At 32.1% G+C, this 24,510-nt stretch overlaps 1 protein-coding gene across 4 annotated transcripts in view; it reads right to left on the bottom strand.

Moving 5' to 3' along the window:
- The window catches only part of FSTL5 (follistatin like 5), a 567,145-nt gene that overhangs the window by 444,063 nt on the left and 98,572 nt on the right, over positions 1-24,510 (bottom strand). For 2 of the 4 annotated variants that reach the window (XM_011363692.1, XM_011363689.1), the window contains exon 3: positions 22,723-22,756. In XM_011363692.1, the coding sequence (XP_011361994.1) occupies positions 22,723-22,756 (34 nt within the window). The remainder of the gene's footprint in view (positions 1-22,722; positions 22,757-24,510) is intronic. The other 2 variants (XM_011363693.1, XM_011363691.1) reach the window with 1 other exon arrangement.

Consider the following 24,510-nt stretch of genomic DNA (forward strand, 5'->3'; position numbering starts at 1 on the left):
TAGAAACTTTCAATTATAATTTTTTTCTCTTTTCTTTTGAGATGTAAATCATTTACAACCCAAGATGTCTTTCTTAAGGACCTGAGAGTCATTTATTTGAAATGTAGTCATCAAGAGAGTACCCCTATCTCCCAGTGTCTGTGGGAAGGTAGGAGCCTAACTTTGATAAGCAACAATTAGCTAATGCAGGTGGCTTAATCACATTGGCCAACTTCTCTGTTAAAGGAGGACCTCCCATGCTTTTCAGTTACCTTACTCCACCAATTAAAATTCTCCCTTTTGTTCCAGTGAAGTTGAGTTCAATCTGTCTATCTTATTACAGTAGTCTTCATCTCTATTGCACTAGTCTCAAATAAAGTCTTGCCATTTTCCACAAGTGTCCAGGACAATGTTTCTTCACAGTAAATATTCAATATATGTAACTGAAAGAGTATTTGTTTGAATTGCTTTTGGATCAGTAACCAGTCAATTTAGTCAATTTACTCATTCATGCAAATGGGGCTAAATAGTTAGGTCATTGGCTTCTTCTATACAAAATAAATTGCTCAGGAAGATGTAAAAATAAATTTTCTTTTGAAGGGTTAACAAGCTGAGTAATATATATGCATTTTTTTATTCTGAGAAAAAGAAATTTGTACTATAATATTTATTTATCAAACAAAAAAGTGATTTTCTTGAAAAGAAATATATATATTTAAAAAATGATTAGTTAAATTTTCAAATGATTAAACCTTCTAAAAAAGTGCCATAGGGCAATATTCCACTGCTTTCAAATCTTAAGACTTATTTTTTTTTAAATTAACAAATTGGTCTTCAGCTAAGAAGGCAAATGTTGATAAATAAGCTTAACTACAAAAAGGAATGTCATGCTAGAAAATAATTCTGTAAATTCAAATTTTACCAATATAAGTGAAATAAGTACTTTTCAGTATATTATTAAATAAAATAAATTATAACAATCTAATTGTTAAATGGAAATAACTATAATAAATATTATACTATAAATTTATATTTATATTGCTTCTTCTTCACAGATGTGTTTAAAAATAAATAGTATATTGATTTATTTTGTAGAAAATTTACTCTCAAGCATAATGTACCTGAAAGCAATTCCATCCCCAAGTCTCAAACATATTCTTTTAAATAATATTTAGATAAGTTGGTGGATGATCTGCGGCTTTTTCAATCTTAATCCTGGCTTTTTTTTTAGGTAAAATATATGCAATTTTTATATGAATTATACTATTTTTAAAATGCAGTATTCCATAAATCATAGAATGTTGTGGCTTCTTATCACTAAATTTTCTACCACAATGTTATATAACTAGATGAAACTTCCAATAGGCTATATAATCCAAAATAGACATTAAAAAATAATCGCCTACATGAAAGATATTTTTTAAATATTCTATTTCCTCTAGCCTCCATAATTTTAGAAAAAAGTAAAAACATTAAACATATTATATGCTGTAATAAAGAATATATTATCTGACTAGGTGGATAAATGTTATGTCATGTAGATCAAAATTTATAAAATACCTGATTTATTTAAATAGTGAAAGAAAATAAACAACCCCCTGAACATAAAGTTAAACATTGAAAATAAGAATATTAACTTTAATCTGGTAATATATATTGATATTGATGAGAAAATAAATTCACTTTGAAATTATCTCCTTTTGTTATAGTAAATCTCTTTCTAATTAACTATGGATAGTAAACACTTCATGGTGCCACTAAGATATTTGACTCATCAGCAAATAGTTTGTCTAAAAAAGTTAACAAGAAGAGAATCACCCTCTTCTGGGAAAATCACAAATGTATTATGTTTGCACAAATGATCATTTGATTAAGACACTGTAATGTGGCTGAATTATCATCATGATCATCAAAAAATTTCATTTATGCCTCAATTATATCTTAATTTTAGAAATTAAAATTTATGTACAATCCATAATTTTTATAAATTTAATTGCCTATGTGAAATAATGATGTAAAGAGTACATTCCTCATCATTCTTTCTTAGACAATTCATGTGGAAACCATCAAAGTCATTTCTAGTCTAGTCAAAAGTCAGAAAAGTTTCAGAGGTCATATTCAGCTCTGATTTTTCTGGTAAAACACAAGTAGATGTTAAAACAAAAGTAATAGTTTTTGCTGAATTTTTCAGGCATCATAAGGTCAGCCTGAACTAAACAATTGAAGATTAAAATTGCTTGTGATGAGCTGATCTGATACAATGGATCTGAAGTTCTTTTGCTTAGAGGCTGTCAGAAGAATGGATGTCAAGAGGTTTAACTTCTGTTAGCAATAGCCAAAATCTCTGTGCTTACTTACACTTATGCCTATCAGGCACAAAGACGCAAGTATCTAAAGGTCGAATAGTTTCCACTTGAAAATTGAAGAGTTAATAGTTTCCTTTTTATTGTACCACTTAAAGTCTTAAAAGAACTGAAAATTTATATATATATATATATATATTTATATATATAAAAGTCTTGGTATAAAATAAGGAAACACCAAGAGAGAGAGAGAAAGGGAGAGGGAGAGAGAGAGGGAGGGAGGAAGAGAGAGAGAGAATGTGCATGGGAATGCTGTCAAGATATTAAAACTATAAGTGTTAGAAATGGATTACTAAAAATAGCATACAATTGTGTAAAAACAATGATATTTGATATCTCATTGATTCTGATCTATTAGAACGCTGTATCTTAAACTAAGCGGATGGGCAAGTGTGGTTTTTAATTTGATTTCCAAAAAAATCCAAACAACGATAATGACAAGAAGTCTTGAGATTTTGTAATTTTGATTTAGTTTCATCATAACAAAGAAATAAGAATAGTAATTACCAATTATTATCTACGTACTATAAGCCAAGAACTGATTACTGCATTTTATATCTCTATCACATTCACTTTTTTTTTAAAAAAAAGGAAAACTCAGTAAATTCTTTATATCTGAAATACAATGCAAGATTGAAATCCATTTAAAAATGTTTAAAATGTTCTATTCCATTTACGGAGGAAAAAAGTCAGTATTTTATAAGTGTGTGTGTTTGTTTATCACATTCATTTTTGATGACATGCTTATAAGGCAATTGGTATTACTCCCTCTTGTATAAAGAACATTATATATGTGAAGTAAAACTGCAGAGACATTTAGTCACTAGTAAGGACTATGAAAAGGAAGCAATGTTGAATAGTAGTTAAGAGCCAAGCAGTCATGAATTCGAATCACTACTTAGTCACATGCTGGCCATTAGATCTAAGGCACATTGCATTGTTTCTATGAGTTTTAGCTCTTTCTCAGAATATATATATGTTGTGAGCTGTCAATTGCAAAACATACACACAAGACTCCTTCTGATAAAGGTACATGCCTGTGGCTGCTTGTGTGTATGTACCTGTGTACAGTGTTTATGCATGTATAACATTCAATAAGTGCGGGTACACATGTTCAGTACTTCAAGAAATGATAGTTATTTATTGTTAAGTTAGCATCAAGAATCAAGCCCAGGATTATTTTTACACCAAAACCAGTGTTCTTACTGCATTCGTGTCACAGCCACAAGTGTCTCATTTTTTACTGCTTTGATGCAGAGTAAAACAAATGAATTAAACTCCTTTGTCCTCTATTTTTATTTAAAATTCTGTACTTAATAGGAGGTATGATTTCAGATATTGTGGTGATTCAAAGAAATATAAGAAGAAACTGCCTAACCATTGAGCACGTTTTTTAGTTTATAAAGGTAATCATAATTTTATCATATTGCAAGAGAGAAGAAACCAAGTATAAGAAAGAACCAATAGTAAGAAACCACTTACTATTTTTGTACAAAATATATCATTATTTTGTTTGATCAATTGAGTTAGAAATTTAATATTTTATATAGAAATATTGTACTTAAATTGATGATATGCAAAAATTCCACATTTGGACCACTTCTAGAATAAACTAAAAGAGATGGATATTTTACGATTTTCCGTACAACTTTAACCTAATGAGAATATCTACTCTACTGCATAGCTGTAACGAGCATACTAACATGAAAACTGTTTTAAAATAATTTCAGAGGAAGAGATATACATCAAAATTAGTAAAATTCTTTCCTCAAATTCAACCTATCATTCCATGGTTAACTAGTACTCATATTTTAAGTATCAGATTAATGTTAACATCCTCCAGTAAATCCTCCATAATCCAAACATAATATAGAGGCTCTAGAGGGTAGAAAGTTTTACTAGGTATGTCCATAACTTGTTCTCCTGCCTTATCAATTACTTAATTGAGTTGTTGTTTTTAGTTTGTTAACTATGGAATAATAAGTACTTTGTCGACAATCCTATTCACTGAGCCTAAATTCCGATGCATCTTCTTTGCTAGTGGAAAAGGTTTCTCTAGCCCCTCAGTACCCACCTCCATCAATACTCTTTGCTTCTAGAATATAACTAGACTCCTGTTTCAGCAGACCCTTAAATGCGAGGTACAAAGTGTGACACACAGGAAGTGTACTACAGTCCAAAAGAACAACTTCAGTTTTCTAATTTATATAGACAGAAATCAGGAGAACATGTATGGGAATGGATACTAAGGGTGTAGGATCATGGTGGAAGAAATACAAAGTTGAATCAGGCTGAATTATTGGCATGAGCTTGCCAAGGATGCATTTAATGTTGCAGCTCTAACCATTAGAGTTAGAAAGGGCTCTAACAGTTTGGCTGGTTATTTGGCGGAAACATGGACCACTGTAAGTGAATCAGAAATGCCAGATACGCCTCGGTTTAATGTAGAGGAAAGAATTCAAATCCTTCTAAGGAGACTGAAATATTACAAAGCAGAGTCCAGAATATATAGATACCACATTATCTGCAAATACTGATAATTTTGCTGCTTCTTTTTTGATTTGGATGTTTTTATTCCTTTTTTCTAGCCAAATTTTTCTGGCTAGGATTTCCAGTACTATGCTGAATAAAAATGCTGATAGTGGACATCCTTGTCCTGTTCCTGTTCTTAGAGAAAAAGGTGTCAGATTTTTACCGTTAAGTATACTGTTAGCTGTGGACTTGTCATATACGGCCTTTATTATATTAAGTACATTCCCTCTATATTCTTTATACACCTTTAAATATAAATTTCACACAGAAGCATTCCATTCACTGAACAGGTAAGGCTCTTATGTTCGTGTTTAATGTTCCCATAACAACCTCTGCTTATAGATTTATTTTCCAACTTTAGTTTAAACCATAACTTTAATGAGTCATGTTTTATTACCATATCTTTGGTAGTCACTTCCTCTCTGTATTATTATTTTCTTATTTAATGCTTTATTAAATAGATCAATGTTAGATAAAAACATGTGACTAATAAGATTGCCAGAGAGACTGAGTTAAATGGGAAGATCAGTGAGATACGAGTGGAATCCCCAAAATTTCAGAGTTTAAGAGGAATGTAAAGCTGGTGAAGAAACAGGAGAGAAGGAGAGAAAACAAAGAGGTTGGGGGAGGATTATACTGCAAACATCAGTTCTTTCTTGTTTCAGTTCCTTCGCCTCATCTATTTTAGTAAATTGAGGAAACTGATATTGGTAATAAGTGCCAGGCACAATACCAATTCCTTTCTATATACATCATCACATTTATTCCTCAGTATGACACTGTGGGATAGGTATTATTTACACCTCTGCTAAGGCAGAGAGAGGCTCAGTAACCATTCTAAGGAAAACTTTTAGGAAGTGGGCAACCTCCGCTCTGCCCTCCACACACATACACACCACACACATACACAGAATTAACTAGTGGCCGTTATATATACATCTTAAGCATTACCAATGTTCATCAAATTTAACAGGATTTTATTTTTGAATAATGTAAATAAAGACCATAAAACATAGTGAGATGCTATAATGTCCTAATATAAGGGCTACATTTACATATAATTTATATCTGAGGAGATTCCTGCAACTTTCATTACACCACATTTAATTTTATTACTGATAACATTTATATCTTAATAAATGTAGAAAATGTTTTCTCTGTTTTATTTTAAATATAATTAAAGATCTAGACCCCCTGTAAATACAGAGAAAAATAAAAGCAATTGGGGTAATAGTTGAACTGAAATAAAATTTTGACCTCAGTTTTAAAATTAACTGGTAAATACCTTGGCATTATGAAGCTTAAAAAAGGGGAACCAGATAAATGAATAAGTTATATAAAAATTAGATAATGCATGTTCTCTGTGTTTCTTGTAAGGAAATTTTATATGTTGTTACTATAAAAGTAAAGAAATTGTGATGAAATGTCAACTGTCTTATGTTTCTACAATGGAATAATTATTCAAGAATTAGAACTATTATTGTTTTGGTAACAAGAAAGAAATTATATTTCCTAAGTCCCAGTATTTTTCATTGTTCTAAATGTTTTAATAAAAAGTCAATACAATTTCTTTTATATTACTCTTGTTTCTCCAATTAGGATTTCCTGCTTTGACAATTATTTAATTTCTATAGACCCTTTTCAATATCACAATTTTCTATTTTTATGGTAGACCTTTTTCAAATACTGCACAGTGGCAAAAACATGGCTCCAGAAAGGGATTGCCTAAGTCTTTTAATTATTGGATAAGTAAATATTTTTAATTAAAAAAAAATAGATGCATAAGTCATCTGCTAATATCCCATTTCAGTCCTGGGATATCTTGACTTTTTGATAATCAAAATCTTATTTTCAGGTGGTTAACCTCTGATTTATCTATAACTTGTTGTCAGGCCCACAATTAACAAAGAGGAGTTCATCAGTTGTTGATAACATATTAATCATTATAAAGAAAATTAAAGAAGATAAGTTTACCACTAAACATTCTGAACTTACATATATAGAGGGGATATAAATTATGATAGTATATATAAGTATTATATACACTAAAATCAAGAAAGTGTATTTTTCAAATGAAAATTATAACATAGATAATTATACAATAAAAATGTATAAGAACACTACTTTTTTAATACTTAGACTTTTAAGAAAAATGTTAGGACTAAAGTATTTTATGTGGTTTTGTAAATATTGTATTGTGGTTGCATATATCTCCTTATGTTAACTTGGTAAGCCTGGAATACTGCATTTCACCATATTAAACTTATTTTCAAAAGTACAGTAGAAATAGTACAGGCTCAAAAGATAGTCAAAATTGGATATGAATCCCTGCCTATATTATCCAAATTCTGGTTAACAGCATAGTGGGTAAGTACATTGTGGTATATTACTACAGTGACATACTCTATAGCAATTAAAGTGAACAAACTACAGCTTCAAGTATCACGTGCATAAATATCTTAGCACAAATGTTGAGCACAAATGAATTAAATTATCTTATTTATGTACAGTTTAAGTATAAAATTAAACTTGTTTTCAGAAGGCATAATTGTGGTTGAACTTTGAAGTTGCTAGTGAGAGGAATTTCGAGGGGATTGGTAATATAATGATATGGTATACATCAAATTATAGACTTGCAATATGTTTAGTTTCTTATGTAAAGATGATTCGATAGGAAAGTTATTCTTAATTTTTTTTTTAATGTAGAGATGGTTTATAACACAGGTATTAGTCTCCAGACAGGGACAGAAAAATCTTATTTGATGTTTCTGTTCTATAGAAACAATGACAAAATCACTGTTTACTCATATTATATAGGAATAAACAATGAGTTATTAAATACAATTTTCTTCTGTGTTCCAGGAGATAGACATCATTATCCAAAGAAAATGAACTAGATAGAAAAAAAATGCTAGGCTCTGATCTCCTTGAGCATCTTTAGGTCATTCTTTTTCTTAATGTTTAATATGGAGGATTAATTGCCTAAACATGGGCTTGACTTATATGTCCTCCTCTAGGATAGCAATCTGCATTGTAGTATTTCAATTTAAACATACAAGCTTAGTTACTCAAGAAGCTATTGAAATTAAAGAATTTTTCTCTTCTATCTTTTTAGCTTATATAAAGGGATTTGATAGAGAAATTAAATTGAAAAGACAAAAAATAAATAAAAAGAGGAAATAAAAAATCGACCTTTGATTGACAGAGGCTTCTAAGAGCCTACAAAAAGGGTCCAATAATTACATACATTTAAACTAGTATAGCAATAGATGTGTTCTCTTTTAGTGCAGCCTTCTTAGAAATGCCATTTCTTTAACAATAATCAGAACTGACAGCCTAGTTCACCTTTTATGATAATGTGGCATGTAGCCTTGTTAATCTGACCCATTGAAATAAATGAAAAATGTACTTGTGCCCCAGTATAATTGTTGGCAGTAGCATCTTAGCAGGCTTTAATTTGCACTTCACTGTAACATCTCCTCTCAAGGCTGATGTAAATGTTAACCAAAGTTGGCACTATTAATAGCATGCTAGGATCTGGGGTAGGGGCAAAGGACTGTACTTGGAGTGAACCAGAACATGACCTTAATTGATAATGAAATGCAGCGGTGCTATGAAAAGGCAAAAGCACAGAATAAATACTATAATTGTTTCAGTAGAAACATGCATAATATAAAAGGCTACAATTATAAAATATGTCACACCAAAAATCACTCCTTGGATTCATATTTCAAGGTTATGTGAACTCTGATTGCCCTTTAAATTACCAGTAGATAATGTAAGATAAAATAATACATCTTAATATATAATTAATAATATTTAAAAGCATTAACTCATAGACTTGAAGCTAATAGGTGGCATAAATATAAAAATAACAAAACTACTATACTTAAAAATAATTTTTTATTCCTAAATTATTCTGTGCATGCATAAAGATTTCAATATCATTTAGTACTTTGCTTTTCTTCCTATGTAGTTTACATAAGTAATTTTTCAACTCGATTTACTTCTAACTAGTTTTCTACAAATTAGGTGAAGTAGTGGCAAGATATAAAGATAAATAGTAGCTTGCAATTGTCGGAGTTCAGTTTTTGATGTGCAATTTTAAGCAAAGATTCTTAGTATTTTTTGTTTGCTTTTGTTTTGTTTTGTTTTAAGAAATAGAACCTATTATATCTTTTGACAGTGTTCTTATCTATTTACTAGTACAAGATATAAACATAAGTGGTGATTCTGAACCATTTCTTGGTGCTTTGTTTCTACCCGTAGGTTAATTTGCTTTTTATAGAGTTCAGCACACTGAACTTAGAAATTTAGGAGACAACACTATTTCAATATAACAAGGTTGTATCATACAGTATATCTCAAACCCTTTTCTCCTTTCCTAATGTATTTGTACATGCATAAAGTTATACATTTGTCAAAGCACCCTGAGGTGGTGATGCCTTATTGCTAATGATCATAGAGAAGTTAAATAGGCTGTATAGTCTTACATGATAACATGATTGTTATGCTAAGGAAAAAAAATGACAGAGAAATATATGAGAAACAATTCATATACCACACAGCTCACCAATTTAAAGTGTAGAATGTAATGACTTTTAGTGCATTCACATGGTTTTACAACCATCGCTACAATCTAATTTTAGAACATTTTCTTCACTCCAAAACGAAACTCCATACCCACTAGTGGTCACTCTCCATATTTCCTCTAATCCCTCCTGTCCTGGGAAATACTAATATACTTTACTTTAAAAAAAAAATGATTAAAGGCCTTATTCATGAAAGAGGCGATAACAAGAGACATTCCAAGAGCTGAGATGCCCGCCTGGTCATACTGGTTCTGCCACATGGGCACAGAGACAGTGAATGAGTCAAAGATGAAAAACCAGGTCAAGCCTGACAGCCTTCACTCATTCACCTGGCCACCTTGAACATAGTTAATTATCACAGCTCTCCTTTATTCTCTCTATTAGTATACTTTCTGTATTGATAGATTTGCTAATTCTGGACATTTCATATAAATGCAACTATATCATATATGACCTTTCTGTCTGACTTCTTTCACTTAGTGTAATGTTTTCCAGTTTTATCCATCCATGTTGTAGTGCACATCATCACTTCATTTCTTTTTTTATTACAGAACAGTATTCCATTGTATTATACCAAATTTGTTCATTTATTTATCAGATGATGAACATTTGGATTGTTTCAAATTTTTTGATATTATGAGTAATGCTGCTGTGAACATTTATGTACAAGTTTTGTCTGGACATATGTTTTTATTTATCTTAGATATATACCTAGGAGTAGTGTTGCTGGGCCATGTGGTAACTCTGTGTTTAAGCTAATTAGATTTTGAGGAATGCTATATAGCACAATAAAAGCCAGGAACACTAGAACAGTTTATAGAAGCCCCCAAGAAGGAAGAACACATCTGTTTCATTGTCTTCTACTTGACTATAGTGTTATGGGAAATATGCATAACAGTGAAAACTAGGGTGCAGTGATGCCTCTAAAATTGAGGGCTCAGAATTAAGAAAACTCTTATGCCAGACATCCAATGCCATACTTGACTTGTGCTGAGCTATCAATCTTTTTATCACTAAACAACTAAGATTTCCATCTGCAGGCTCACACTGGGTTATATACCAAAACATCTGACTTGAATTTCTGGAATAAGATCCCCATAAATTGGCCCCTAGTCCAGAGACCAGATTTTCCAAGGTAAAACCAAAACATACGGCTTGACATATGGGACAACAGCAGGATAGAATATTTAAAATCATATTTTCCTAAAAATTTGGAGATATAATTCTTCCTGTGTTTCTAGTCTTATCTCTGTTCAGCCCTCTCAATGAACCTGTACTTATCATTTTACTCCTTTAACTCCTATACTTAGTTTAAGTTGTGTCATTTACTGGGAACATGTCCCTTTTATAAGTATTTCTCAAGCCTTGACCAATTTTTAAGCACCATATCAAATCTCAGTCTTCCAAAAGCCTTCCTAAAGTCTGCTATTTGTTATTCCTCTCTTGAGTTTTGTTTATTCTGTTGTAATATTTCTCACCCCATGTCGTTTTGTTTTGTTTACTTTTCTAGTAGATCACAAGCTTCTAGTGGACAGGTAAAATATTTCATGAGTTTGCTTGTTTTCTCTCTCTCTCTCTCTCTCTGTGTGTGTGTGTGTGTGTGTGTCTGTATCTCTCTCTTTCATCTCTTCCTTCCTTCTCTTCCTTCCTTCCTTCCTTCCTTCCTTTCCTTCCTTCTTAAGATTATTTGCTACTCCCCATGATTTAGGTTTTAGAGGCTGAGATCAAGTCACATGGCCTTACTTTAAATATTAGGAAACAAGAGTCTTTTTATTTGTTTATTTCCATACGGGCTTGAATTTTAGGTTGTTAACAGTCTTAAACACTTACGATTTATTTTTCTTCCTTGACAGGTCATTGAAGTTTATGAAGAACTTATTCATGAGCATTTCTTTAAAAAGACATATAAATATATCCCTGCAAACACAAGGTTAGGCAAAACTGCACTGACCTTGGCAATGGTAGTAGGCATCCTGGATTTAAGCAAAGTAGAATCCACGTGGATCTCAGAAACCAAAAGGCACTGTTTGGGGGCAGAACATTCCATAGCACACTGAAAAGACCCAATTGGACACAGTAAAGGGGCAACTCCAGCAAATCGCGGTTCTGAGCGCAGTTTGTGGCCGCTTGACTGGCAGCACCCTAAGTGCGTGTGTGGAGGCAGCAGCAACTCAGGAGACACTGCCCTTGGGCTGCCGAGACCTCAGTCCTCAGATTTAAATGAAGCAAGAATCCAATCATATGGAAAAGGGAGTCTTCCTATTTCATTTGTTGTTTGCATTGTAATTTTCAACTTTTTCTACAGGGAATGACTCATACTTCTGAGCATGCTACATAATACTAAAGAGGTTCTAGTTTTAAATTATTATTGCCAGGCTTAGGTTTGATGCTTCAAATTTCATTTCGCATTCAGAGCTAACAAGAAGACAGTGGAAGAACTAGACTTGAATTCATAGTTAATCCACATGCCTGAGATTTGAAAAGTAACAAAATAATTTTAAGTGATGGAGTTACATTTAGTTAGTTGTCCGGAAATTTGCTGTGTCTTGAGAGAACATGTTTGATAAATTTGTGGAATTAGGACAATAAAAGAAAGCAGCAAAAAAAAAAGAGACATATGGCAAAAAGGCAGATGAATTGATAATAGATTCTGTTCATGCTGTGGTTAGATGGCAATATCTCTTGGGTGGGATTATCTGAGCCAAGAAATGAAGGTACACAAGATTTGTTTGAACAATGGATGCATTTGGCAAACTCAGAATGCAGTTAATATAAATTTAAAAAAAAAAAAAAAGTCTGACTGGAAACAGAAGGATGGTAAAAAGAGCAAGGCATTTAAATCCAGGAAATAATTATTTTTACCTGGTAGAAAAGGAAAAAGATCAACTTTATAAACAGGTTACCAATGGCTTTTCTAAAAAGAGAAGACAAATAGTTGGAAAATAAAAGAATAGAAGTCATCTTCCATTATTGCATGAAAAACATCAGCTAAAAATACTACTCAAGATCTAACACATTCAAAACATTCATGAAAGTGACTTGACGAACTCATGACCTATTGCTCTCGCTGTGCTCTTGGTGCAAACTCTCTGAAATATTAATGACAGGTTAAAGTTAAGAATCTTCTGAGAGTGATATTAGAACTGAAATAGAAGTAAAACCTCCTAGGATTCATAGGTCTGAATAGTTCCACAATGAGCAGGCACTATAATGAGCCTCTTCTGGCAAGGCACTGTAAATGCTGGTCCACAAAAGATGATGGAGGCTTGGTCCCTAAAAATGTCCACATTCATATAGCATTGGTGGGCCAGAAACACAGGGCTCAAGGAAAGGGGAAAGATACTGGATTCAGTTTTGTTTATTATTCTTGATCTACCTATTTGATTTATTTCCCAATTTAATGACTAAAACAACAACTTACATACTTCTTCAGGTATGGAACCAGTTTCCACTGCCCTCAATATAGCCCTTAGCAACTTCCCTTATTCTCTGATACCCATGCACATGCCCCAGTAATGTGTCATGCTACACCACACATTACTGGGGCATGTGCATGGGTATCAGAGAATAAGGCACCCGATCCAGCTCATCATGCGCACATACAGAAACTGAAAATGTGAGACAGTTAGTGCCTGTCTGACAGGCTTTGTCCAACTGATATGGAGGTCAATGAATAAATTCAAGTAAAACATTCTCCATTCTTTCTCATGGATGGAGTATTTGAAGGTAGAGTAGCTTTGTATGGTTTCATTGAGGATGTCCTGTGAGACTAAATAAATAGCTTGTCACAAAGTGTGATGAGCAGATTTGTAGAGCACTGCATCTGTGGCTCTCCAACATTCCTTTTCCTTCCACCTTGTTCTTTATTTCTCCTAGGAATGTACTCACCATAAGGTATTAGCACATAAATCTTTCCAAAGGCTCTGCTTTTAAGAGAAATTCAGTTAAGACAGGAAATTAAAAGATTTTAATATGCCGGAGAAAAAAGAAAACTATATAAATTAAGACTTGCTAAAATTGTTTTTATTGTATATTTCCAAACTTCAAAAGGACGTGATCATGTCTCAACAGCCAGCATCTGAGAAAGGTAAGAGTGTTCATAAGAGATATCTTTTCTCCCAGACATAGCAAATACTCTGCCATAATTAACTTCCTGATGAGAGTCTTCTGGTTGAAATTACTTTCAAAGTTAATGTAGATGAGCAACTGGCATAGACTAACTGGCATCCCAGAGTGACTGAAATAGGGCATATTTTCATGCTCTCGCCTCATTTTTCAGATAGCTCTGAGGTTCTGTTGTGGTCTTTGCCAAACCTAAATCCTAGATTGTAAAAACACAATTCTCAGGGAAACAACTTCATCTGCATTCTAGAAATGAGCTTCCTTACAAAATGTCTTGGATAAGAATATGGACTGTGATCATCTTTGGACTCTCTGAAAGACAGGCACATTAGACTCAATAATGATCTAATTGAGATTCTGAGTTTGTGAGAACGATACCAACCCAATGGAAAACAGATGCCCAGGCTGCAGCTACTGAAAGGAGCTGCATTATAACTGGGCACTGATGTCCCATAGGGCTCAGGCTGACCAGGATAACAAATGGAGAAAATTCTATTTTCTTTGGATTTAAAGGGGCTAGATAATTGAGTTTTTTTGAGTTTTTATTCATTTGGACTTTATTATCTTTGGATTTTAACTCACATGTGGATTTAGTCTTCTGATTAAATTTCTTTAATGGCTTCCCCAGGCTTCAAATAAGAATGAGATTTATAATTATATTTGAGGTTTAGCCTATTTTTGGATATGTTTATAATGTTATATAATGTCAATACAGAACTTCAGATAAAATACAGTTCGCAAAATATGGCTGGGCATAATTTGGGAGGTGAAAGAAAATTGGAATGGATTTTCCAATTTGGAAGTAGTCTTAGAGTTAAAGCTATTTTTCTGACCCCTTTCAGCATCTTCCGGAGGAAAGAAATCTACATCTAATCATCGGTATATCAGTATCCCTGGCTGATACTGGTTTTGTGAGTTCATAAAGTCCTGTAACTGTCCTGATACATTTCAAGGAAGAAGCTTACACTGCAGAATGAACACAGGCTTAATAATTTAGTTAAATGGTTTAAAAGCAAAGTTTTAAGAAATCTGGATAAAGAGGGTGAAAGTTCTCTTTCTTTTTATTCTCTAGTAATTTTCCTTTCAAGTCAGTCCTTGCAAGTGCCTGTTTGGTTACTGGTGCAGTTTCTTCCTGCTGTGATTGAGATCATAGGGCCTGTGGTGTGCAGACCACATGCCAGATGGGCTGTATGCTGTCATCCTGTAGATTACCTGCCAGCATGATCTTTTCAGAATGACCAGACAATAGCTAAACTCTTTGTAACATCTCTACCTGACCTTGCTTTTTTTTCCCTCAGATATATTCACTGAAAATTGAGAGCCCTAAAATAAGAGTAAAAGCATTTTTCTCTGACAGTGTCTCCTGATATTTTTGAATTCTATTATATCACACTAAAGCTATTATAAAAGATATCTCTTACCTAAGAGATGACCATGTAAAGGAGAAGTTGTGTTAGATATGTAAGGAGGCACTGTGATTCAACATATAGTTTTCACTGCCGTTTTGAAAAGCAGTTTAAAGCAGACTAATCTTAGAACATTAACACCATTGGTGTACTAAAAGGCACATGATATATACACTTTTTAGCTATTTATTTTCATATGTCCAGCAGACCTCTTACTAAGTCAGCATAACAGGATCAAAAGAGGATGAGGTCAACATGTAAAATACATTAGAGAATGAGGCAATAGTGGATAGCACTTTTCCTTAATACATAAAAATTTGATAACAAACTTGAGAGCATGAAACTCTCAAGTTTTCAAAAATGTGGTATTATCCCACGTAAGCCATTGTTTTCCAAATATAGGCCCCTTTTCTAATCTTCCCACTAATGCACATTTTTCTACCTTATATCTTTCTTGTGGTATTTTTCAACTCATTATACCTGGGACCAGGTACTGACTGGGACCAGGCAATTAGGTTCCTGATTTGAGCCCTTGCTTTCGCCACTCCCTCTGGCCTTCCTGTTACTACCCCTCTCTTGGCAAGGCAAACAGTTCATGGGGCGAAGTCTAAATTTGGGCCTTGCTCTATTCTGGACTTTGTTCAGGGTGATTAGATCCCAGAATTACTTAACAATACCCATAGGCCTACTTCTAAGACCGGCATAGGCCACTTCGCAAACACACATATATATATATGTGTGTGTGTGTGTATATATATATACACACACACATTTAATATTAAACATATTAACATTATATATATATATGTACATACACATATAAATCTCCCTTTGTGTATATATATATCACATTTTGTATCTTCAGAAAAAGTGTCTTAAATATATATATCTATATACACATACACACACACACACACACACACACACACACACACACACACACACATATACATATATATATATACACCAAACCAAAGTGTGTGGGTGAGTGGTATGTTTTATTTGCTCTCTTAGTCCAGGACCCACAAATTTTAGAGGGGGGCATGTTTAGAACATGTATTAAGCAAGACTACAGAAGGTAGTGTAGGTTGAGCCAAAGTTGTTAGAATATTGTTTTCCGCTCAATTTCTAAAAATCCTATTAACAATTAGTATAATTAATTGGTAACAGTAATTAAATAATTGCTTTATTTGTGAATAATTGTTTTCTTATCTTGCAACATACTGGGTAAAACAAATTCTTGAATAATTATAAGCTGCCCTTGCTGATATATTTTAGTACATCACGGAAATCATAAAGATAGTTTATTTCCCCCTTCATGGTTGATACTGAAGCCTGTTTACCATAATTTTCTTTGTCCACTTGCGTATTTCCTTGTGTTGTGTTTTGGGTCTAGTAGTTTTATATTTATTTTTTAAAATTAAATAAATATAAAACTAACTCAATAATTCTTCTCAAGTTCCAGAAAACATTCTAAATAAGTTCAGATTCAGATTCTGTTCTCTTAAAGATCCACAGTTAATATTTTATATTGAGGTGTGACTTTTTTTTTTCTTTCATTTCAGTCTAGATAAATCTGTCTTCTTCACTAACAATCCCCATAGATTCTATACTGAATAAAATTAACTGTAAAACAGAGAAACAAGTAAATAATCAGTTAAAAGTCTAAATTGTCCACATATTATTTATTTGATGGCTATAATTAATCCACAGATATCTAAATAGCTTTAGCCTAATCAAAATTTAAACAACTTCTATTGTTGGTTCTGTAACCCTTCGATTATGACTATTCAAATTATGTTTTTGGCCTGTAAATTTGACTTTGTCAGTCAGCCATGAAGAAAGCTTTTTCTCTCTGCATCTAAAATTTGATATTTTTTATGATATGGCACATATTTTTCCTCAATTGGGGAAAATGGAGTTTTGGCACTACTTAAAGCTTCTTAAAAAATAAAATCAGTTTTCACTGATCACTTTATGTATATTACTCATTAAAAATTTATCTAAGCATAACATATGATCCAGATACCAATTCATTTTTTTAATTCATAATGAAAATGTGTGCTTCCACATTTGCAAACCTTAACTCTTATGATTAAATGAAAATTTTATGTATGGTAATAAATGTAAAAAGTTAATAATAGACTACACCACATTGTTTTTCTAGATTATACATTCAAAAGAATGACGGAAAGGGAGTATCTTTGTTACTGTTTAAATATATAACTCTGGTAAAAGTAATTACTTTTGAGAAAAAAATAATGTCTCACATTTCTACTTAGAAATAGTCTAAATAACTTTTAGATTGTATTAAATGCTTTAATAGGAAACTATACTATAAGTGAATATATATTCTTTCATTCATTATTTATTCACAAATGTTTTTTAAATAACTTTTATAAATAATGCACCTGCCAAGCTCTTAAAAGACATATAAAAACTGGATAAGTTCTGATTTTAATGATAAAGAAACTTGTTTTTTTTGTGTGTGTGTAATACACACAATAGCTTTCAAGAAGTGGAAAGTAATTTTATATCTTAACATATCTAAGTATATGTATGAATATGTAAATTTATTTTAAATATATTTTACTTATATATAAGTTTACAGAAATTGTGAATCATATATAATATTTAATAGATAATTAAGCTAAAAAAGTGAATAAATAGATGTATGGTACATGGCAGGAGACTAATAAATAATAGCTCTCCTTTTAAGTCTTTACAGCAAACACAGCAATAACAACAACAAAAAAACAAATACACCAACAGAAAATAAATCATGCATGTAATCATTTAAAATAGTTATTATACAAATTACATTATTTATATAATATTTGGTATATTATATGATATAACATATATAGCATGCAATTTATAATATTCTGTAATATTTTAACATCAGATATAATTTACATAATGTTTTCCATACTGAGATTTTTCTTAATAAGAAAAATTATTTATTAAAAATTATAATGGAATAATAATGTTCTACCATGCCTACAAGGGGAGAGCAATTTACATAATAAAAGATTGCCACATAGCAAACCAAGACAAGTAATGATACCTTTAGAGGTAAACCATAAACTCCACTGCTGTATTCTTAGTCATCCTATTAAAGCATTGCTGCTTCATTTCCCTGAGAGGAAAAACTGTTGATGAACACCAATATATGACATGGAGTCCTTTCCTACTGAGGATTTATGAGAATTACATCACGAAAATTGCTATCTAATTTCCATGATTCTGAACCACAGGAAAGTGGTTTATGAGCAAGATTAAGAGACATATTTTGCAGAATCAGAAATTATTTCTCCTGTAAGGCTTGAAGGCTTGGAGAATAATTTAAAGGTAGCAGCAGTTTAACCTCTCAGGAGGGGCTTTTATCCTTTTCTCATGCTGATTCTAATTTATCAGTTTCTGTTAACTTTTCTGCCTCTACCATCCTCTAGCACCCATGTCTCTCTAAGTATCAGACAGGGGCAGAGAAAGGGGATGATCGGAGGAGGAGCAGAGAAGAAAAGCTGCCTGTGCTTTTATTGGATTTTAGCTGTGTTTTTGGAAAATAGCTACTATCCTGTGGCGTGGACAGATTTCCTAAGAACTGCAATATAAGATTCAGGAAGGCAGAATATTTTTTCCTGTTGGGTCCAGTGCCCATAACTGTGTTTGGCACATAGCTGATCCTCAACACAAAATTCTAAATAAGTGACTATATGAACCATCATTTCATCTGACTTAAGAATTTCCTACCATTATGCTTGCAAGCTAGATGGGATCACGTGATTTTAACATGTAGCTGAACAAGCATGTGTTTGTTCTATAACTGGAGCTTACCACCTTGTACCTACTGGCTGTCATTGCCTGCATCAGCCTTGCAGGTAGGTTTGCTTCCTGAATTCTTTCTCAAAAACCTGCTACATATATCTCTGATAATCCCTTAGCTGCTTACTTTTTCCATACCAGATCCCTCATTGTGGTAGTCCCAAAATGGACTAATGCGTTGATCAAGGCTCTTTGTTACAAACAATAGAATCTGCCCTATTTAGTAAAGGAGATTTTTTTAAAGGACATAGAAAGTAGCTCACAGGATTGAAGGAAAGGGCTGTATACTGAACTCTTAGAAACAACTTCTAAAACCCTACCACACAAGCGGAACATCAAAGAGTTTACCGCCTCTGCCATTACCAGGAGTAAATACATAAGGAAGCTGTCAGTCACCCAGGCCGCTGGGTTCAAATCTACATCCCCTTTGCTATTATCCATGAAAGAAAAGTTATCTCAAAACCATACTTGTTTTCCAATAAGAGTTTTATAAAAGGACAAACTTGATTGAATCTGATAGGAGAAGCCTAAAACACATCTAGAAGTCTAACTGCAAGGGAACCTGGGAAATGTAGCTTTTAATTGACTAGACTCAGTAAAAAGTCTATTAAAAAAAAAGCATGCTAATTGTTGTTTGAAATGGCTGTTGAGTGAACCAATTCACAGGATCTACCACAAAGTGTTTGCAAATATTTGAGGAAAAAAGAATATTCATTAACACTTCTAAGAAAAGAATACTAAAGGGTTTTTTTTTTTTTGCAGAAATACAAACATATGTAAACATTTTTAAAATCACATACACCAAAATGTTAGATAGCCATTTATAGATAGATTGACAGTAAAATTTACTCGTTTTTTGGTTAAAAAAATTCTTCAAAGGATTATATAAGATAATACATGGAAAGCACTTAGCAGAAGAACGGGTGATAAAGAAATACTCATAAGTGTTAAATATCATATATATAAAATCAAGATAAATCAAGTGACGTGTTGCTAATAATAGTATGTTAAATTTACCTATGTAAATCAGTAATTGGTTAAGTAAAATATGACCCAATTTGAAATATAACACAATGATCATAGTGATTTGAATTATTTACTTTGCATGTGATTTTTTAAAAATGCTGGCATGTTTGAATTATAAATCCTACCTAATAATGCATGTTTGAGTATTAAAATCACAGAGTGAGGGTAAAGCTGATATTCAAGTGCATGCTACAGCATAACCATGTGCAAACTTGCCATAATATTCTTCAAAGGAAATTATTTCCTAATAATAATTATAAAATCTTCAATGGCTTTTAAAAACAAAATGTACTCTATTTTAACATATCTGTAATGTCACAGAAGAACAGTGTGAACTATGGTTTCCTGAATAGTAATTTGATAATCCTTTCAAAATTGTGGGACTGCCTTCATTTCCCTGCTATAATCATCAATGCAACTTTAAGGAAGGCTATCTTAAACAATTGTAATTCTCAAAATTGTGTACTAAATAGATTAGGTTCTAACTCATTTAACAATAAACAATCTAAACACAAAAATCAATTGAGAATCCAATAGTATATTAATTATTGAACCGAAATTCATTTTGTCAGTTGAATTCCATATAATTTTAGAATATATAAAAATATGGATTTTTATGGTATTTCAAAATAATATTAGAATAAGAGCATGTGTGAATGTCAAATAATCAATGAGATTGAACTGGAAGTTTTTAAACATTTCAATCCATATATCTATGTGCACAGAGGAAAGAGGGATCAATTTTCATTGGAGTGCTTTGTACATTAATGTAATTTCAGGTCACTGGTATCATGAGGTTGGGACTGTTGTTATAAACAGAAAGAGGCACAGAAGGCAGGAAATTAGAAGATTAAAGACTTCCTCTGCATACATTCCTCATAACGTAATAAACATGATCTGGCAAATGAGGTTACCAATTAGTCAGAAAGTCCAGAGAATTCCTAGTTGAGAATTGGTAACATCAAGTGAGTACACAGCTCATATTTCAACAATTAGTTACCAAGAAATGTACAATGTATACTTTTCAGATTTTTTTTTATCATCTATCAATGGCCAAACTATTGTTATTATGGGTTATTTTTTTCTCTTAATATTGACATTTAAAAAACATTTTTAACTAGTCATTCATAATTTTTAGTAAGAAAACATTTCAAGATGATTCCCATAAATAGTCAAGAAAAATGTAGAGTTCTTCTAAGCACAGCTACACAACAAGTCCTGATGTAACCGTGTACCTCGGATTTACTTACAATTCAGTAGTCTACAACTCACAATGTGAGACTTCTGAACCAAGTGCCAGCCAATAACAGTGAAAGCAGTGACAAGCATCATCTTAAAAATTGTATTATATTCTAAAAAAAAAAACATGTTCCTAGATGACAGCTGGAAAATAATTTCTACCACTTCAGAAGGTATGATTTATGTATTCCAAGGCAATAAAGCATCAAGAAGAAAGCGACACTAAACTTATTGCTACTATGACAAGATTATAAATATGATTTAAGATTAACCTGAAACACCAGGGCCCTTTATGCGAAGGAAGATGTGCACTCAGTTTGCTTAAATGCTTATATCATTTAAATGAACATCATCTAACACACGTTTGAATAGATATTCTCTTTTGTAACACAAAAGCATAAACCTTTGAGTTAATACGAGTGTTTTGGGGATAAATAAGTGTAATGATTTTACTTATAAAATAACAAGGCATACTTTCGTTTGCTGAAAAAGAGCACCAATAATTTGAGAATCCCTGAAAGGGCAGTCTTACATAATTCATTTGAATGAAATACACCTAGCAAAATAATAAAAAGAAAGTATGTCTTTTCAAATTCTTCACTAATATAGACACATACAAATATCTAAGCATGGATTGTAGAGAAATATGCATAGAAGATTATATTTAAACTCGTTATAAGTACACAAAATTGGTTTCGTCACTCTAAAGACCCTCGGAAGTTTAACCATGCTTTTATCATCTCAGTTGTACATGTAAACTTAGTAACTTCTACACAGTTATTTTTTTTTTTTACTTTCGTAGAACTCTAAAAAAAACTAATAAACATTTCTTCCTATGCAAAAAAAATAAAAATAAAAATAAAAATAAAAATAAAAAAAGAGAGAGATAGGACACTTGTGCTTCCTCCATAACTAGGCTTGAGACTAAAACACCTTCAGGAAGGGACAGATGGGCAGGAGATCTCTACCCAAAATGAGAAGCCAGAGGGATTAACCCCAGAAAAATCTGTGTACTTCCACTGTTACGATGAGAAGGAGCCCAAGTGGAAGGAAGGCTTTTGTTGAAAGATTACAATCTATTTAGGATAATTTGTTATCTCAGTGAGTAAATTTCAAAACTTAAGAATGCCTTCATGGGGAAAAACGTGTCTGATTAGAGTTGACTATGTCTGATTAGAGTTGACTATGTCTGATTAGAGTTGACTATGCTACACTGAAAGTTGTCAATGATTTTTAATATCTAAATAAATATTTTCTTGCTTTTTCATAGAAAATAAAATGAGATAGCAGTGACTAAATAACTAGTTCTTCATGAGATATATTTTGAAAAAGTTCATCTGCTGAGTCATAGATGTGCTACAACACCAACTCTTACAAAGAATGCTTGATGGAAGAACAATTAAAGAAATTAAACAAAAAAATTGTGTTGAAGATTCCAAAAGCACTATAAGAAGAAAGGAAATTTCAACAGAGAATTCCCAAAGGGCTCACAATGGCTTTGATCACATTGAAGATTTTGAATTCTCACTGTTTTTTTCATTTTTAATTATATTTTCAAAGTTGCATCAAACCTTTTTAATTTATCCTATACTGAACAGATATTTATGAGACTATCATCTTAAAACAGTCATTCCTTACCTTTGATTCTTGAACTTTCTTGACTTCTTTCCTGCTGGAATTAAAACAGAAATAGGTCAAAATCTGTATGTGATTAACAGCCTGATATAAATATCACTATAACTAAAGACTTGTCTAAATGTTTTGTTGTACATATACCCAGGAGTCTTTGTAACACAATTCTCACCTTAACAAATACTTATGTCAAATCTTTTATTAGAGTAGTAATCATTCTTAGTGGAAATAAATTTCTCTAAGAAACCAGTATATTATATGAATATGAATTTATAAATAAATGAACAAATGGTTGATGAATAATAAATTCTCATGTCTTTTGAATGCCTTAGGCCATTCCATTTACTTCAAACTGATTATGAATGATGTCTTTGGAATTCACTTTCAAAATTTCTACATTAATCATAAGTTGTTAGTGAGGGAAAAAGTTTAAGGGAAACAGTGGAGAATTCTCCAAAATACACAAAAGATATTTAAACTGTCTTTCCTTCAATTTAACTTAGAATTGGTCTCTATCTCGCTTCTCTAAGGTGAAAGTTGACAACAATTCTATTATTTACTGAAAGGCTGCTTCAGTCAGACCTGTCTTTCAATTTGACATACTCCTTATTAGTTACCAGGCAACCCAAAAGAATTAGCTTGCTTTCAAGTTTTTAAGTAGAAATTGTGCACTCTATGACTTCTCAATTAATATTCAAGCACAGTTTACTTTGTCTAAAAGTTTCAGGGTTTCACACTAAAAGTAATTTTGAAATGTTTCTAATAAAAAGTGACCATTATATGTGTATACTGAACTGCATAATTGTATTAATGCCAATAAGTTTTGATAACATTAATAACATAGTAAAAAATATGAAGAATTTCTTTGCCATGAGCATGAATCCCAGAGTCAGATTTTGAGAATAAAAATGCATATTGGCAAATATATATTTACTGAACCAGCTAGCGCAATGTATAATTCTATTAGACATTAACGCTTTGTGTTCCAATTCTCTTATCTTAACTCACCCAGCCCTTGTGTTTGAATTCTGTACTATCCTTTGTTAATTGATTTTTCCAGTCCTGATTTATTTTTAATTTAAAATATCTGTTGTTGAACTAAAATTTAAATATAAATTACATGTTTTAAAAATATATTATCCTTTCATAATTAGAGGAAAAACAGGCTTAAATTTTTTGGAAGTATTTGTTAATGAAAAAAAATCTCTCTTTGCCATTCACTTACTCATTCAGTCATTCATTCTTTCAACAGATATGTATATATTACTTTTATGTGTCAGACACTGCTCAAGGCAATAGGTTATAAGAGATGGACAAGACAGAAAAAAATCACGTAGATATGGAATGTCCTATATGAGGATAATGAGTCCTATTTAGAAACTAGAACTTATTTTCATTGTAAACAGGTTTACAATGATAAAGTTATGTTCAAATAAAATTCTGAATGAGATGAGAGGATGATCCAAGCAGAGAAAAACAATTGCAATTTTCCTGAGGTACAAGAGTTCTTGGCATCGTCAAAAATACCAAGGAGGCCTATGACTGGACAGGACTGAGTCAGGGCAGTTTAGCAGGAAATGCAATCAGGAAGCAATAAAAGTAGGTAGATTAGCACTTGAGGCATTTGTTAGATCTCTGTTTTTTACACTGAGAGAGCTGAAAAAAATATTGAAAATTTCTTCTTAGAGGAATAATATTATCTGAATTACATTTAAATAGAATCATTCTGGCTATTGAGAATAGGCTGAACAGGGCAAGGACAAAATTAGAGGGACCAGTAAAGTGAGTAAGACA

This window comes from Pteropus vampyrus, unplaced genomic scaffold (genome assembly GCF_000151845.1).
Source record: "Pteropus vampyrus isolate Shadow unplaced genomic scaffold, Pvam_2.0 Scaffold88, whole genome shotgun sequence".
Taxonomy (NCBI): Eukaryota; Metazoa; Chordata; class Mammalia; order Chiroptera; family Pteropodidae; genus Pteropus; species Pteropus vampyrus.